The 15,252-nt window shown below is 36.7% G+C and overlaps 1 protein-coding gene across 1 annotated transcript; it reads left to right on the top strand.

Annotated features, from left to right (window-relative positions):
• MMP3 (matrix metallopeptidase 3 (stromelysin 1, progelatinase)) lies at positions 6,510-13,536 on the top strand. The gene is given in 10 exon segments (NM_001166308.1): positions 6,510-6,671; positions 7,449-7,693; positions 7,785-7,933; positions 8,075-8,200; positions 9,129-9,293; positions 9,476-9,620; positions 10,458-10,591; positions 10,989-11,148; positions 12,254-12,357; positions 13,286-13,536. Coding segments are annotated over 10 exon segments (1,434 nt in total). The 5' UTR covers positions 6,510-6,566; the 3' UTR covers positions 13,387-13,536.

Here is a 15,252-nt window from a genome sequence, read left to right as displayed (position 1 = left end):
CAACAGCATAGGATGCCCACTTCTACTTAGCCCACCTATACACAGTGTCCTCATGTCAACAGTTTCCAATCAGGACATATATGAAGACTTCTCTTTTTCCCACCATTAAATCTCCCATTTGTCTGCCCACTTTGAGTCTCTGCCAAAATGCAAGTCTTATGTTTATATTATCTGACAAAAAAGCATTAAATGGGAAATATTTTAGTCTCAGAACATAGCTGGTCTCAGTCAAAATCACAGCAAGTCATTTTGTTGATATCAACAAACCAATGCTAAAGTATATATTGAGAGATGAGTACATCTAGAGTAGCCAACACAGTACTGAAAGAGAACAACGTGCTATAGTAATCAAGTCAGTGTAGTATGGGCAAAAGAATAGACAAATAGATCAATGAAGAGAGAGTCTAGATATAGATCCACATAAATGTAGTCAACTGATCTTTGACAAAGGAGCAAAGACCATACAATGGAGTAAAGATAGCATTTTCAACAAATGGTTCTGGAAAAAAATGAACTGAGACACAGTCTTACATTCTTTACAAAAATGAACTCAAGGGAGTTCCCTGGTGGCCTAGTGGTTAAGGATTCAGTGTTGTCCCTGCTGTGGCTTGAGCTCCATCTCTGGCCTGGGAACTTCTACCTGCTGCTTGCATGGTCAAAAAAAAATTAACCCAAAATGGATACAGAACTAAATGCGAAAGAAAAAACCATATATAATTTGAAAATAATATATATAAATACTTAATGACTTTTTTTTTTTTTAAAAAAAGAAGACACTGGCTAAGAGCCATTAAAGTAGCCTTTCCCAAACTTGTACTATAGTACATAAAAGAAAAGAGAAAAATATTATAACATTAATAATAAAGTTGCTTGTTTTAGAGTAAATTTTTCCACTGTTTATTTTGTCTTTTTTTTTTTTTTTTTTTTTTTTAATGGCCTCACCCATAGCATGTGGAAGAGTTCCTAGGCTAGGGGTTGAATTGGAGCTGTGGCTGCTGGCCTATGTCACAGCCACAGAAACAAGGGATTACAGCCACATCTGTAACCCACACCACAGCTCATGGCAATGCCAGATCCTTAACCGACTGAGCAAGGCCAGGGATCAAACCGCATCCTCACAGATCCTAGTGGGGTTAATTACCCCTGAGCCATGATAGGAAATCTCAGTTTTTCAACTGTTTATAAGGACAGGGAAACTATATTGGAAAGAAAGATTTGGAGAGCTATCTAGGTTTGTCTTATGAAACCTCAAAAATTTATGGTCATCTGTAAGAACTAGAAACATACCTTATTCCTCAAATATCTGGTCAGGGACAAGGACATTTTTTTTTTCTGTGAATTAGAAAATGCTAAAGCCACATATCTATTGGATGGGTGTGGTTTTGGGAGAAAATAAATTATGACCCTAGAATTTCATACCCATCCAAGATAGTTTCCATAAGAGAGGTTAACAAAAGATATACTCAGACATGCTAGAATCAGTAAATTTCTCCTGAACCACATTTGGAAAATTACATAAAGACACACAATTTCCAGTTGACTTAAAATGAACAATTCCAGATGCATAGGTCAGCTCTAAAAAGTTTAACAGCTCTGTTCCTCAGTTTGTTTGCAGTTTTCTAACTGAAGGATGACTTTTTTCAGGTGGATTTGGCAGTATGGGGTATGCTTGGTCCATGCTGCTTCTCATACCTGTTTCCCTTCTGCTTCTACTCTAATCCTCATATGAAGAAAAAGTGTTTCTCCAGCAACAGTGTGTATCTTCCAACCATATAAAATACATTGCCCTTTGAAGTACCACTAAAAACGTTGTTATTCTGTTTTCACAACTGAAATAATTATGCCAAGAGTATTACAAAATGCTCTTGTTCTTTCCATAAAAATCAGTTGCCTGGAGCATAAAATCCTTTTTCATTTCCAAGGAATTTGAATGATGGATTCCAACGTATTTACCACTCTTGTTGAGTGATCTGAGTCATTATGCTTTTATAAACAAAAAAAGACCGTCATACCACGTGCAGGTATTATCTGCTCCTAATTCCCTTTTCTACTCCAGTTCACCTTCCAACTAAAATATCTGAAAGGCTCTGTAGAAATTAGACAACAAAATTAGACATCAAAATTAGTATATACGGTCTGATTTCAATTATGAAAAATGTACATTTTTAAAACCCCTTAAGCGACACTTTTAGTCTATATAATTCAGAGGAACTACGTTGCCTTATTAGTACTGGTTTCTGGCTGGTGAGATTCTGATTTGTGGTAAAAACAGATAAAACTTTATAAATTTCCCATAATCAGCATGATATCATGAAATGAACATACAAGTGATAAAAATCCGAAGAAAGTAAAGAGCAGTGCTTTTCTTCTAAGGGCTCAAATATAAACGATTTTTTTTCTTTCTACCTTTTCTCTCTATATATATTTTCTATAATAAAAATATAAAATTTTATTGCAATATTAAAAAATTAGTATATTTAATAGAAACATAACTTTCCATCACCAGCAAGATAAATTAAATATCTAAGCTGCAGGCTAATGGCATTTTCCTGAATGCATTCCAATCTATCTTCCCACAATTTTACTTTTCATTTTTAATTATTACCATTCACACACTTTTTACTTTCATAAAAAGTTACCTCTGCCATTTTTCATATAGACTTTAAATTTTCTTGACTCTATATGGTTGTTTATTCTGTTCCTGGATTTTCTTCTATGTCCTAATCATTTCAGGCTTCATTCATTTGTGGCTTTATCCTGCGCTTTTTCTAAAGCAAACACTTTTCCTCCTATATAATTCTGGTACAACATTGTTATTTCTTATGGAATTAGTAGTATAGGTGTCATCTCCTCCACTAGATTACACTTTTTTTTCCTTCATTTGTTCCTTCCTTCCTTCATTTCATCCTTCCTTCCTTCTTGCCTATTTTTAAGTCACTTTATCCTATTTTTAAGTTATTTTTAGGTTACTTTATCTCTGTATTTTTTTTTTTAAATATTATCGCCAAATATGCCCAGGAGTGGGATTGCTGAGTCACTTGGTAGTTCTATATTTAGTTTTCTGAGGTACCTCCATACTGTTTTCCATAGTGCTTGTACTAATTTACATTCCCACCAACAGTGAAGGAGACTACCCTTTTCTCCACACCCTCTCCAGTAGTTGTTATTGTTGACTTGTTAATCATGGCCATTCTGACTGGTGTGAGGTGGTACCTCACTGAAGTTTTGATTCACATTTCTCTTAATAATTAGTGATGTTGAGTATTTTTTTATGTTCCTGTTAGCCACCCATATATCTTTGAAGAAACGTCTATTCAGGTCTTCTGCCCAGTTTTCAACTGGGTCATTGTTTTTTTTTTTTGTTTTTTTTTTTGTTTTTTTTTTGCTGTTGAGTTGTATAAATTGCTTGTATATTTTAGAGATTAAGCCCTTGCCAGTTGCATCATTTGAAACTATTTTCTTCCATTTCGTAGGTTGTCTTTGTGGCTTTTTTTTTTTTAATGGTTTCCTTTGCTATGCAAAAGCTTGTAAGTTTTATTAGGTCCCATTGGCCCATTGGTTTATTTTTGTTTTTATTTCTGTTGCCTTGGGAGACTGACCTAAGAAAACATTTGTGTGGTTGATATCAGAGAATGTTTTGCCTATGTTGTCTTCTAGAAGTTTGATGGTGTCTTGTCTTATGTTTAAGTCTTAAGCCATTTTGAGTTTATTTTTGTGCATGGTGTGAGAGTGTGTTCTAGGCTCACTGATTTACATGTAGTTGTTCAGTTTTCCCAGCACCACTTGCTTTTTCCCATTTTATATTCTTGTTTCCTTTGTCAAAGATTGACCACAGGTGTCTGCGTTTATTTCTGGGTTCTCTATTCTGTTCCATTGGTCTGTATGTCATTTTTGGTACCAGTACCACACTGTCTTGATTATTATAGCTTTGTGATATTGTCTGAAGTCTGGGAGAGTTATGCCTCCTGCTTGGAATACAGATTTTAAGTGTACAATTTTTTTTATTTATTGACTTTTAGAGAGAAATTAATATAATAGCTTGAAACTTTTTCTATGAAAATAAATTTAAAAAGATCAGTTATTAGGGTATTTGGTAAATATGTAAGATATGGGAATTTAAATATGCATCATTCATGAATTTTTTTACTTTTCATTACCTGTTGACCTTTTCTGTAAGACTTTCATCTCTCTGTTTCTCTCTCTACATATATATGTATATATGTGTATATATGTGTGTGTATATATTATATATATATATATATATTATTCTCTAAGCAATTTGAAGTTTCCTGCTCCATGCAAGTCACAATGCTAAGTATTAGAAGTACAGAAATCTGTCACTTCCTTCTAAATTTTAAAAATGTTTTATAAATTATGATGCCAGATAAAAATTTACAAAGGAAAACACTTAATTTAGAAGGAATTAACAACTGATGCCACAACTCTTCTGCTTTTAATATCTCACTACCTCTTCTGTCTGTTTTCATTGTTTCTTCCTGGAATTCATGTCTGGTACAGGCCCTTACCACTCCATCCCCCTTAGCTATCCTGACATTAGTGTAGGCAACTATTTTCCCTTACTTGAATCAAAACAAAACAAGACACAAAAGAATGTAGAACACTAATTTTGAAATGTCTTTAGACAGAATCTAGCCCAAGAAAGGATGCTTAAATTTCATGTATGGCTCTTTGCCAAGCAGTCATTGGGCATCTGGAAACCTCCAATTACAGGTCCCTACCACTGAGGAATCTTATTGCACCTTCTATAAATATTGACTGAAATATTTCCAATATTTATTTGAAAATATACAAAAATAAAGCAAAAAAGGAAAATAGAAAATGGATACATGTGGGAGGGAACAAAATGTGCACTTATTAATGTTCACTAAATACACAATTTTATTCATCATCTTATTTAATTCTCACTCCCAGGATAGTTCCTTTAGTAAACAAATAAACAAGCAAACAAAAAAAAAGAAAAAAGAAAAAAGAAAAAACAAAGTGTAGTGATAAATAAAAATGTGTGCATGTAGTAAACATTTAATGTGTAAGTTTTGTTTCCATTGCTTTGCCTCCCTTTTGATTTTTTAAAATTTATTTTTCTAAAGATATGGGGGAAGTGAGGTTCCTGGAGTAGATGGGTGTTTAGCAGGTGGTGAGAGGATTTTAAAATGTCTAGCAAAGTTTCTTCCTCTACGAAGGTTTAGGGTCTTCCCTAAAAGAATTAATTTCACACAGTTGATGCTGGAAATACTCTAGCTGGCAAGAAAAATAAAGACACAAAAGGGAAGGGAAATAAATTAGAAAGGGAAAAAGGGGAGGAAAAGAGAAGAGAAAAAAGATAAGCAAGGGGCTAGAATGTTTAGGGTGACTTTTTTTTTTTTTTTTTTTTTTTGTATTTTTGTCTTTTCTAGGGCCACACCTGCGGCATACGGAGATTCCCAGGCTAGGAGTCAAATCAGAGCTGTAGCCACCGGCCTCTGCCACAGCCATAGCAACACGGGATCCAAGCCACGTCTGCAACCTACACCACAGCTCACTGCAACGCCAGATCCTTAACTCACTAAGCAAGGCCAGGGATCGAACCCTCAACCTCATGGTTCTGAGTCGGATTCATTAACCACTGAGCCACAACAGGAACTCCAAGGGTGACTTTTTTAAGTAAAGCTTTACAGTATCAACTAATTTTAATTTAGCAAGGAAGGAAAGAGATTGAGAAAGAAGAAAAGAATAAAAGATAAAGGCAGGAGGATTTCAATCTAGTGAACAAAGTAATTTATTTCAACTTTTCAAGTATTTATGAAGTAGTTGTAACAGGTCCATGGTCCATCAATAAATTGGGTACAGAATTAAGACCAAAAAAAAGGAGAATAAATATGCATCCTTTTTTTTCCTCACAATCTTGGTCCCATCCTTCCCATGAGCAACTCCCCCAAATGACTAATAAACCCACTCAGAAAGCAAACGTAGGTATTTCAAATCAAAGGCTCAAAAAATGAATCTCCCTTCCAATCTTATTCTAGATAGTATTTCTTCTATTTTCACAGAATTTAGTAGTATAGACCATAGCTATGTATGTCAGCTTTGCATTTGCTTACATCTTCTTATATTGGATTTCCAATAAGTCTTCTTAAAATAAAACTGCATTTAAAATTCTGCACAATTCTTCTTACCAAGTCAGCTTACTTCTCCCTAAAAATCACAAATATAAACTCTCTAGTAAATTCCAATTACTTTTTTCCCCAGAATTAAAAAAAAAAAAAAGCCCCAAGTTTCTTCTTACCAAGACAGGAAGCATTTCCTGGAGATTAATCACTGTGTTCACTTGCAAAATTAGGGAGGCTGAGATAAATCAGTAAAGGAGGTTGTATCATCCTACTCTGGATTTGGGATTTTTGGAAATGGTCCTGCTGTCATTTAGATGAAAGCATTCATGAGTCAATTTGTGGGTGACCTAAACAAACACTGTTACCCTATAAAAGCTGGACTCCAGAGGGTGGACCTAGAAGAAGACAGGCAGAGAGCAAGGCATTAAGACTGCATAGAGCTGAAAAAAGTCAGTGGAAATGAGGAAGCTTCCAGTTCTGCTGCTGCTATGTGTGGCAGTTTGCTCAAGTTATCCAGTGGACAGAGCTGCAGTGGACAAGGACGACAGCATGGACTTTGTTCAGGTAATTAAGGGAGACAGCCCCCTGTTCCCTGACAAGGCTAAGTAGGGCAACTATCTCTGCTTTCCGTTCGTAAAACTCACACAGAATTAACTGTTTGAGCTTACTGTGCAGGAAGTTCAAAGGCAATGAGTTATAAAGTGTTGATTTGGAAAAGGTCTCAATATCACACTATTTGGGATCCTCCTTTCATGTAGGAAGAAATAAAGGCCAGAGACATTAGGTGTTTTCCTAAGATCAAAACCATCTTACCAGCAACACTAGTGAGGCTCGAGGCATATGAATAACAAGGGGAGAGTATATCTTGCTTCAGAAATTCTGTAGGCATTTTAATTCAATATAAGTTCGGCTAGATATTTTTATTGCTGGTGTCAAGTTTAGACACAGGGATTTGCCAAAGCTTTTTCTTAAGCCAGCTCCTTGTGAGAAGCATAAAGTGAAAACTGAAGAAATTGAATAAATGTAGCTGAGATGTACAATTATGCTCAAAGAAGCTTGATTGTTTTGTTTTTCTCTTTTAAGTTCCCTGGAAACGTCGATTTTCCAATCAGTGTAATTTTTATTGCTTTGGCACTAAATTAAGCTACAGAGATTATTTAGTTACAAAGATAAAAGTGAGGAGGCTTCTTTAATTGATGAATTAAACAAATACGACATTCACTTTTACCTTGGCAAACTATAAGAATACTTCAAATAGATTAAGTGAGCAACTACACAAATTTACTATAAATGCCTAAATATCATTAGAATGACTTAAAACCTATACTTTTATTCTATTAGAAATACCTGGAAGACTACTACAACCTTACAAAGGATGTGAAACAGGTTGTTAGAAGAAAGGACAGTAGTCTGGTTGTTAAAAAAATACAAGAAATGCAGAAGTTCCTGGGGTTGGAGGTGACGGGGAAGCTGGATTCTAACACTCTGGAGGTGATGCATAAACCCAGATGTGGAGTTCCTGATGTTGGTTACTTCAGCACCTTTCCTGGCCTGCCCAAGTGGAGAAAAAATGACCTCACTTACAGGTAATGGGTCCAAAGAGATGTTGATATAATATTGAGATTTTATTAATTACTATCACAGGAGAAATATTATCTCCAATTTTTTTTCATACAGGATTGTCAATTATACACTGGATTTGCCAAGAAGTGTTATTGATTCTACCATTGAGAAAGCTCTGAAAATCTGGGAGGAAGTGACTCCGCTTACATTCTCCAAGATTTCTGAAGGAGAGGCTGACATAATGATCACTTTTGCAGTTCGAGGTAAAAAAAAAAAAAAAAAAAAATAGAAACAGGCAAGAGAAAAAAAAAAACCCAAATTTTATCTGGTGTCATTTGGTTGGAAAAGTTTCCAGAAAGATCCTAACTACTGATCTTTCCAATAATTTTTTTTTTCTTTGTTAGAACACGGAGACTTCAGCCCTTTTGACGGACCTGGAAAAGTTTTGGCTCATGCCTATGCACCTGGGCCGGGGATTTATGGAGATGCTCACTTTGATGATGATGAACAATGGACAAAGGATACATCAGGTTAGTTATACATCTCTCAGAATGCTTTTAATGTTGATTTTTGTTTTAATTCTGAGAACTCTTATTAACTAAGAGTACAGAAGAAATGAGGTATTTCCAGTGGGTCAAGAATCAGCAAAAAAAGGTTAGAGATGGGAGTAACTGGATATGGCTGGATACTTAGTCTCAAAGATTGATTTCAAGAATGAACCTTGATGGAGTTCCTACTGTAGCTCAACAGTAACGAACCCAAAGTGTATCCAGGAGGATGTGGGTTTGATCCTTGGCCTTGCTCAGTGGGTTAAGGATCCGGCATTGCCATGAGCTGTGGTGTAGGTCGCAGGTGAAGCTGGAATCTGGCATTGCTGTGGCTGCGGTGTAGGCCAATAGCTGCAGCTCCAATTCAACCCCTAGCCTTGGAACTTTCATATGCCATGGGTGTGGCTCTAATAAGCAAAATTAATTAATTAATTAATTAAAGAAAAGAAAAAAGGAAAAAAAGAAAATCAAGAATGAATCTTGAGGGAGTTCCTGTCGTGGCTCAGTGGTAATGTACCTGATTAGAATCCATGAGGATGTGTGTTTGATCCCTGGCCTTACTCAGTGGGTCAGGGATCTGGCATTGCCTGAGCTGTGGTATAGGTCTCTGACTCGGCTCAGATCCTGTGTTGCTGTGTGGCTGTGGTGTAGGCCTGCAGCTGTAGCTCCAATTGGACCCATAGCCTGGGAACATCCATATGCATCGGGTGCAGCCCTAAAAAGCAAGAAAAGCAAAAAAAAAGAATGAGCCTTGGCTTTTTCTTAATCAGTCCATTTGATCAATTAAACAAAAAAATTGACAAAAAGGCTATGTGTCCTTCCAGAGTAAATAAACGTAATATACAGCTGAGTTGTGTAATGTACATGTATTTAAGGAATAAGTAATTATTATTTATGATTTCTTAAATAGGGGTCAATTTATTCCTTGTTGCTGCCCATGAACTTGGCCATTCCCTGGGTCTCTTTCACTCGACTGACAGTAACGCTTTGATGTACCCAGTCTACAACCCACTTACAGACCTGGCTCGGTTCCGCCTTTCTCAAGATGATGTGAATGGCATTCAGTCCCTGTACGGTGAGTGATGCCAGAAAAATTAGACATTTCAGCTTTCCTGGGCTTCAGGAAAGCTTTAAAATGCTGCATAAAGCATTTGCAGTTTAACTCAAAAGCACTTTGAGAATGTTTGGAAAGCATGTAAATGGACAGAAACATCACATTTCTTCTGACATTTGTATTCTCACATCTGTTCCCTTTAGGACCTCCCCCAGCTTCCCCTCCTGAGCCCGTTGAGCCCACAGAATCTACACCTCCAGAACCTGGGACGCCGGCCACATGTGATCCTGCTTTGTCCTTCGATGCAATCAGCACTCTGAGGGGAGAAATCCTGTTCTTTAAGGACAGGTCAGACCAAAAAACTCTATTTTCCTATATATTCTTTTGATATACAATGCTTAGGAAAGAAAACAGACAAACACTTGATAGAGATTTTTTAAACATTCAAAACCAAAAATTTTGCTCTAAACTTGAAGTCATTCTGATGCTTCACTTTCCACATTTTCCTAAAACTGTCAAGATCATTTTCAAAGACTTAGGATGATTTGATTTGTATCCTGTAATTATCATTCCCAAATGTTTTAAGTCACAGTTGCTTTTCAAAAGTCACCAACAGAACTTTAGAATAAGAATTTTATCTTTATTTCCATGAAAAAGGACACCAGGATGGTATTACATTTAATCAATGAATTTACTCACTGCCGGATAAATATGCGCATGATAAAACATTTAAACTGCACAAGAAAATGAAGAGAAAGTCTTCATCACATCCCTGACCCTTAGTTCCTTATTTCTCATCATCTACAATGATGAACTCTTAAATATCCTTTACTGTTTCATGCATACATAAAAATACACTTTCATAGTACATATACCCACACATGTTCACCTATATAAATGATAGTGTAATATATACACTTTTTTTTGCTTGAATTATAGGTATGTAAAGCTTATAGTTGGCTGATTAAATTGCATTGCAGGATAACTAGAATAACTTTCACAAAAGACATTGCTCTGGCAATAGGTCTTAATTTTTTCACAATTATAATCTTCCTGATTTCTGTCTGTCATCGAGTTTGGAGGATGAGAGAATAGGAGAAGATGAATGAGTCAGGACAATGAAGAAAACAGGCCAAAAGCTGGAAGACTTTTTAAAGTTTTCATTTCTTTTTACATGTATTTCAGACATTTTTGGCGCAAATCCTTTAGGAGACTTGAACCTGAATTTCATTTGATCTCTTCATTTTGGCCACCTCTTCCTTCAAGTATAGATGCTGCATGTGAAGTTATTAGCAAAGACACTGTTTTCATTTTTAAAGGTAATTATTTCATAATAATTTATTTAACTTGCTGAAATAAAGCCTCTCATAGGAAAATTGAATAAGACCTTAATTTTGTCTACTATGAATGACAAATTTTGTCTACTTTATTATTCTAAGGTAATGAGGAAATAACTGATACTGGTATTATTTTATTCATAATTGACAGACAGTGAAAGAAACCCAGGAATAGAAATTTCCCAGAGTTTCAAATTCCCTCAATTGGCCTGTGTTCATTCATTCAACTTGTAAATGTTTGTTTAATGTCTATTTTGAGCCAGTGATTAAATATAAAATTCTGGCTTCTTTACCATGAAAATCAAAACTTCTAAGAAGTAGTCCTAAAACCAGAGGCTTAACTATACATTCAGTGTGATTATGATTTTTTTTTAAACAGGAACTCAGTTCTGGGCTATCAGAGGAAATGATGTACAACCAGGTTACCCAAGAAGTATCCACACCCTGGGTTTTCCTTCAACAGTAAAGAAAATAGATGCAGCTATTTCTGATAAGGAGACGAAGAAAACATACTTCTTCGTAGAGGACAAATACTGGAGGTATTTGATTGGGATGACTTTGTATGAGCCCAGTTAGGGAAATTATTTCCTTTCTCTAAAGAAATTCCCTTACTCTTTACCCTGCATCCCTCGCACTAGGGACAGTGGGGCTTTAGACAACTGTGGGGAAGTGCTTACTTTCAAATACAGAAGTGCCTGATAACAGGGGTTTCTTGGGCTCTCCTGTTCTGAGTCCCATGTACAATAAGCTGGAGCCTCCTGTGCTGTTGCCCCATCTGCCTGGAATGACTTCCCTTCTCCATCTGCCAAATTCCACCCATCCTTCGAATCCTGGCTCAGGTTCCACTGCTTCAAATGAAGCTTTCCCTGCAAAGCTCCCAAACCCAACTGGGCTTTTCTTTTTTGAAAGAAGTCTTGAGAATTCAGGTGACAGGGACAACATTCCTTTCTCCTTGTTTTATTGTCCATGCCTTGTCTCACTGAGCATTTGTTCTTCTTCCCACTGTGCTATGTGATTCTCAAAGGCTTCCCTTAACCTCATCCATTCATTACCTCGTTTAAGAGGATGGTGAGCATTAATAATTTAGCTTTATAGATAGAATCTGGGATTCACAGAAAGGCTAGTTCTTGGGCTATCTGCCCAGGCTCTGAGACATCTGAACAGACCAGGCAAGGTCCAGCTAACAATCAAAAATGGACTTATTGTGCTTTGCTTCTAGTCTCAATCCCTTTTGATAGGAGGCTGCCATAGGAAATCTGTGCAGGGTAGGGACAACATATAGGAACCAAGTATTATAGAGAAGTTGAAATTTGTATTTGAGATGAACGATTCAATTCACTTTATGTTCATGTCTTTATGATAGAAAGACGACTAAAGTTCTTTCTGTCCAGATCTAAGAAATATGGTAATAAAGAGCATCTGCCAGATCAGGATGTTGCCTCTGTTTCAGGTAGAGATAGAATTTTAAGAGCTAAGTTTACAATGCCATTAAAGTCACATTTCAGTGGTGCTAAACATATCTGACATTTATTTGCAGCACTTAGAAAGTTTGCTAGAATTATACATTAAACCTAACATGATTTATGAATTTTGCTAAGATGACCTCTATGCAATGCTGAGCTTTCTTTCTTTTACTTGGTGCAGATTTGATGAGAAGAGACAATCCATGGAGCCAGGTTTTCCCAAGCAAATAGTGGAAGACTTTCCAGGGGTTGAACCAAAAGTGGATGCTGTCTTTGAAGCATTTGGTAAGAGGATACTTATTTGGTTGGCAGTGGGGCACTTGAAAAATTCAATAGTAACAGAGTGAAGAGGAAAATCGAAATATTTAATAACAGGTTTTCTTTAACCTTTTTCCTCCCCTCTTTCCTAAATTTCAACTTACCAATTTTGTATCAATTATATGACTACTTCCTACCTTAAGCTATACAAAAATCCCCTCAAGTAGTGTGGCCAAGTTTAACACTGGCCAGCTGGCTTTCTCATTCATTCCATGCCACTGCTACTATTAATTCCCGGGGATATTTTTCTGTCTTTCCTGACCAGTCAGTCAGTTGCCAATATTTAACTTTCCATGAGCCCAAAGTTTTAAAAAAAATATTTTTTTTTCCTCCTCGGGGATAGATGGGTGGAGTGATAGATGATCTTTATTAGGACGTAAGCTGAGAACCGTAAAGGATCATCTGGTGTTCCGCAAGAGTTATGGTGCTTCTCTGAAGCCAGAAGTTCCCCTCAGGCTACAGTGTGAGGAAATGGGAGAAGTGTGGGGAAGAAAAAGCATAAAGTCACCCAGTTTCCTAAGAAACAGAGAACCTTATCCACTTCAAGTCAGAATAACCTAATAACCCAGAGCCTGGCTTTGCCAGCAGACAGAGCTAAAGTGAGGTGCTGTCTCCATCCATTCCTTGTTGAGTGGCCTTGGGCAAGCATCTCAATTTGCCTAAACCTCAACTTGCTCATCTGTCAAGTGGAGTTAGATATACTTGCCTTGTAGGATTATGGCAGAAATAATGAAAAAAGTCATGTAAAATGCCTAACATAGTTTCTGGCACACAGGAAAACTCTATAAACCCTTTCTGTCTTTAGATATCTATTATTCTGAAGTTTGTATGTTGCCAAATTTATTTATTTGGAAAAAAAAAAAAAACCTCACATTTCTCCTGTTTGTATTTTCAGGGTTTTTCTATTTCTTCAATGGATCTTCGCAGTTCGAGTTTGACCCAAATGCAAAGAAAGTGACACATGTTTTGAAGAGTAACAAATGGTTGAATTGTTAGGAGACATGCTTAGATAACATAACATGGACATTTTAAATGAAGCTAACAGCTCTTCAGCTGAGTCTCTGTGACTCATTTTCTCCTGAGTGTGCAGTGACGGAGAGCATGACGTCTGTCTTTTGAGTTGGCTTCACATATTACAGGGCATTCAAAGGGGCTGTGAGCTTGTACTTTGGACACATGGGGTAGCCTTCCACAAGGAAGGGAGAAGCACTCATGCAGCAGAGAGGCAACTGTATATAGACTATTTGCTTATTATTTAATAAAGAGAATTTTTCAGTTATTTTATCGTTTTGTTTATTTATTTCAAGAGCGAGTCATCCTCACAATCATGGGCCCATCGTGGACTGAACAGTAGACAGCCTGAGATGTTTGGCCAATGGAGGTGGCAGGATTAGGGTCTCCACAGCTGGGGCCTCACAGTGGGCTCCTCTAGGACTGCAATCTATCACTTGCCCTCTCCAGGTGCCCTACAAACAGGAAGCTTATTTCCCCACCCAGACATCTTATGTGTTCTTGATATACCTAAGGAGAAAGATCTAGGGGAGTTGTCACCTTGCAAAGCAGGCTCTGAAGAAAGTTGTAAAGCAGAATCCTAAGGTTATAGCAAGTCACCTAGTTCACACATCTCACTTTTCAGGTAGGGAAATCAAACCTGTTCTTCATCTTTCACTTTTACTGATCTATTCCCTCAATGGAGCCCTTTTCCCTGCCCTAGCAAACAAATGTGCTCATATCCATCCTATTCACACATGAAAAGATCCTCCTGTACTCATTTTGCATCTGTCCATGCCCCGAAGTCCATGGGCAAATGCCTCTCCTAAAACAGATTTATCGCCCCTAAGTAATATGTGCAGCAGCATATCTGCTACATGGTAAGAGCTCATTCACAATGTAACATATTATTTGTGAACAATTTATTAATCATATTCCATGTACCAGATATTTTACTAAGTTGTGGGCAGAAGAGCTTGAGAAAATGGGCACAGTCCCTGCCCTCATTGAGATGATAATCCAGCAAGAAAGGATATGTGTAAATAGTGACAAACATGAATATGCAACCGTAATTTTAGAGTTAAAAAGGAAAAAAAATAGATTTCTTTGATAGAGCAACAGGAGGATCTTACTTCAGACTGGGTGGTTTGAGAAGTTTTGAGGGAATGGCATCAGAGACAGTTTTGAAGGAAGGCATGGAGATTAGGTAAGGAGATGATGGTTTGAACTGCAGTGGTCACAGTGGGGAGTCAGAGACAGGAATAGATAGGTAGATGGATAGATAGATAGGTGGGTGATAAACTAGATATAGATAGATAGACAGATAGATAAACAGAACTTTATGATGGGTTAGACATGGTGTTTAAGAGAAAGGGAATTGGCCAGAATAATTCCCAGATAGCTTCCTTGAGCATAAGAGCTAATGCGGAAAACTTAAAGAGAAGTATTTTTGTGAGGAAAGGGCAGAAATTAGGAAGAATTTCTCCATTTTGTCAATTTTTAAAATGTCTGAGAGATTTCCTAGTAAGGCCATGAGGTAAATGAGTCTAGAACTCAGAAGAGAAGATGCAGTAATTATGTGTGGTGATGAATGTTAACCTAAATTCCCTGGGGTAGTCATTCAATGTATACACAGAGCAAATCATTATGTTGTATACCTAACCTAATACTATGCTATATGACAACTATATCTCAATTTTTTTAAAAAAAGAGAATATATAAATATGTGATATTTTTCAGCATTTAAAACCTCCCCTCACTTAAAACTATAAGTATATGAAGGCCATACCATATAGGACATTTTAAGATGGAACCCTGATAAATAACAATATTTTGCCATAGATTGAACAGTTCTTTATTTTAAAAATTAAA

This window comes from Sus scrofa, chromosome 9 (assembly GCF_000003025.6).
Source record: "Sus scrofa isolate TJ Tabasco breed Duroc chromosome 9, Sscrofa11.1, whole genome shotgun sequence".
NCBI lineage: Eukaryota > Metazoa > Chordata > Mammalia > Artiodactyla > Suidae > Sus > Sus scrofa.
The sequence above is the reverse complement of the archived record's forward strand: the minus strand, read 5'-3'. Positions and strand labels throughout refer to the sequence as shown.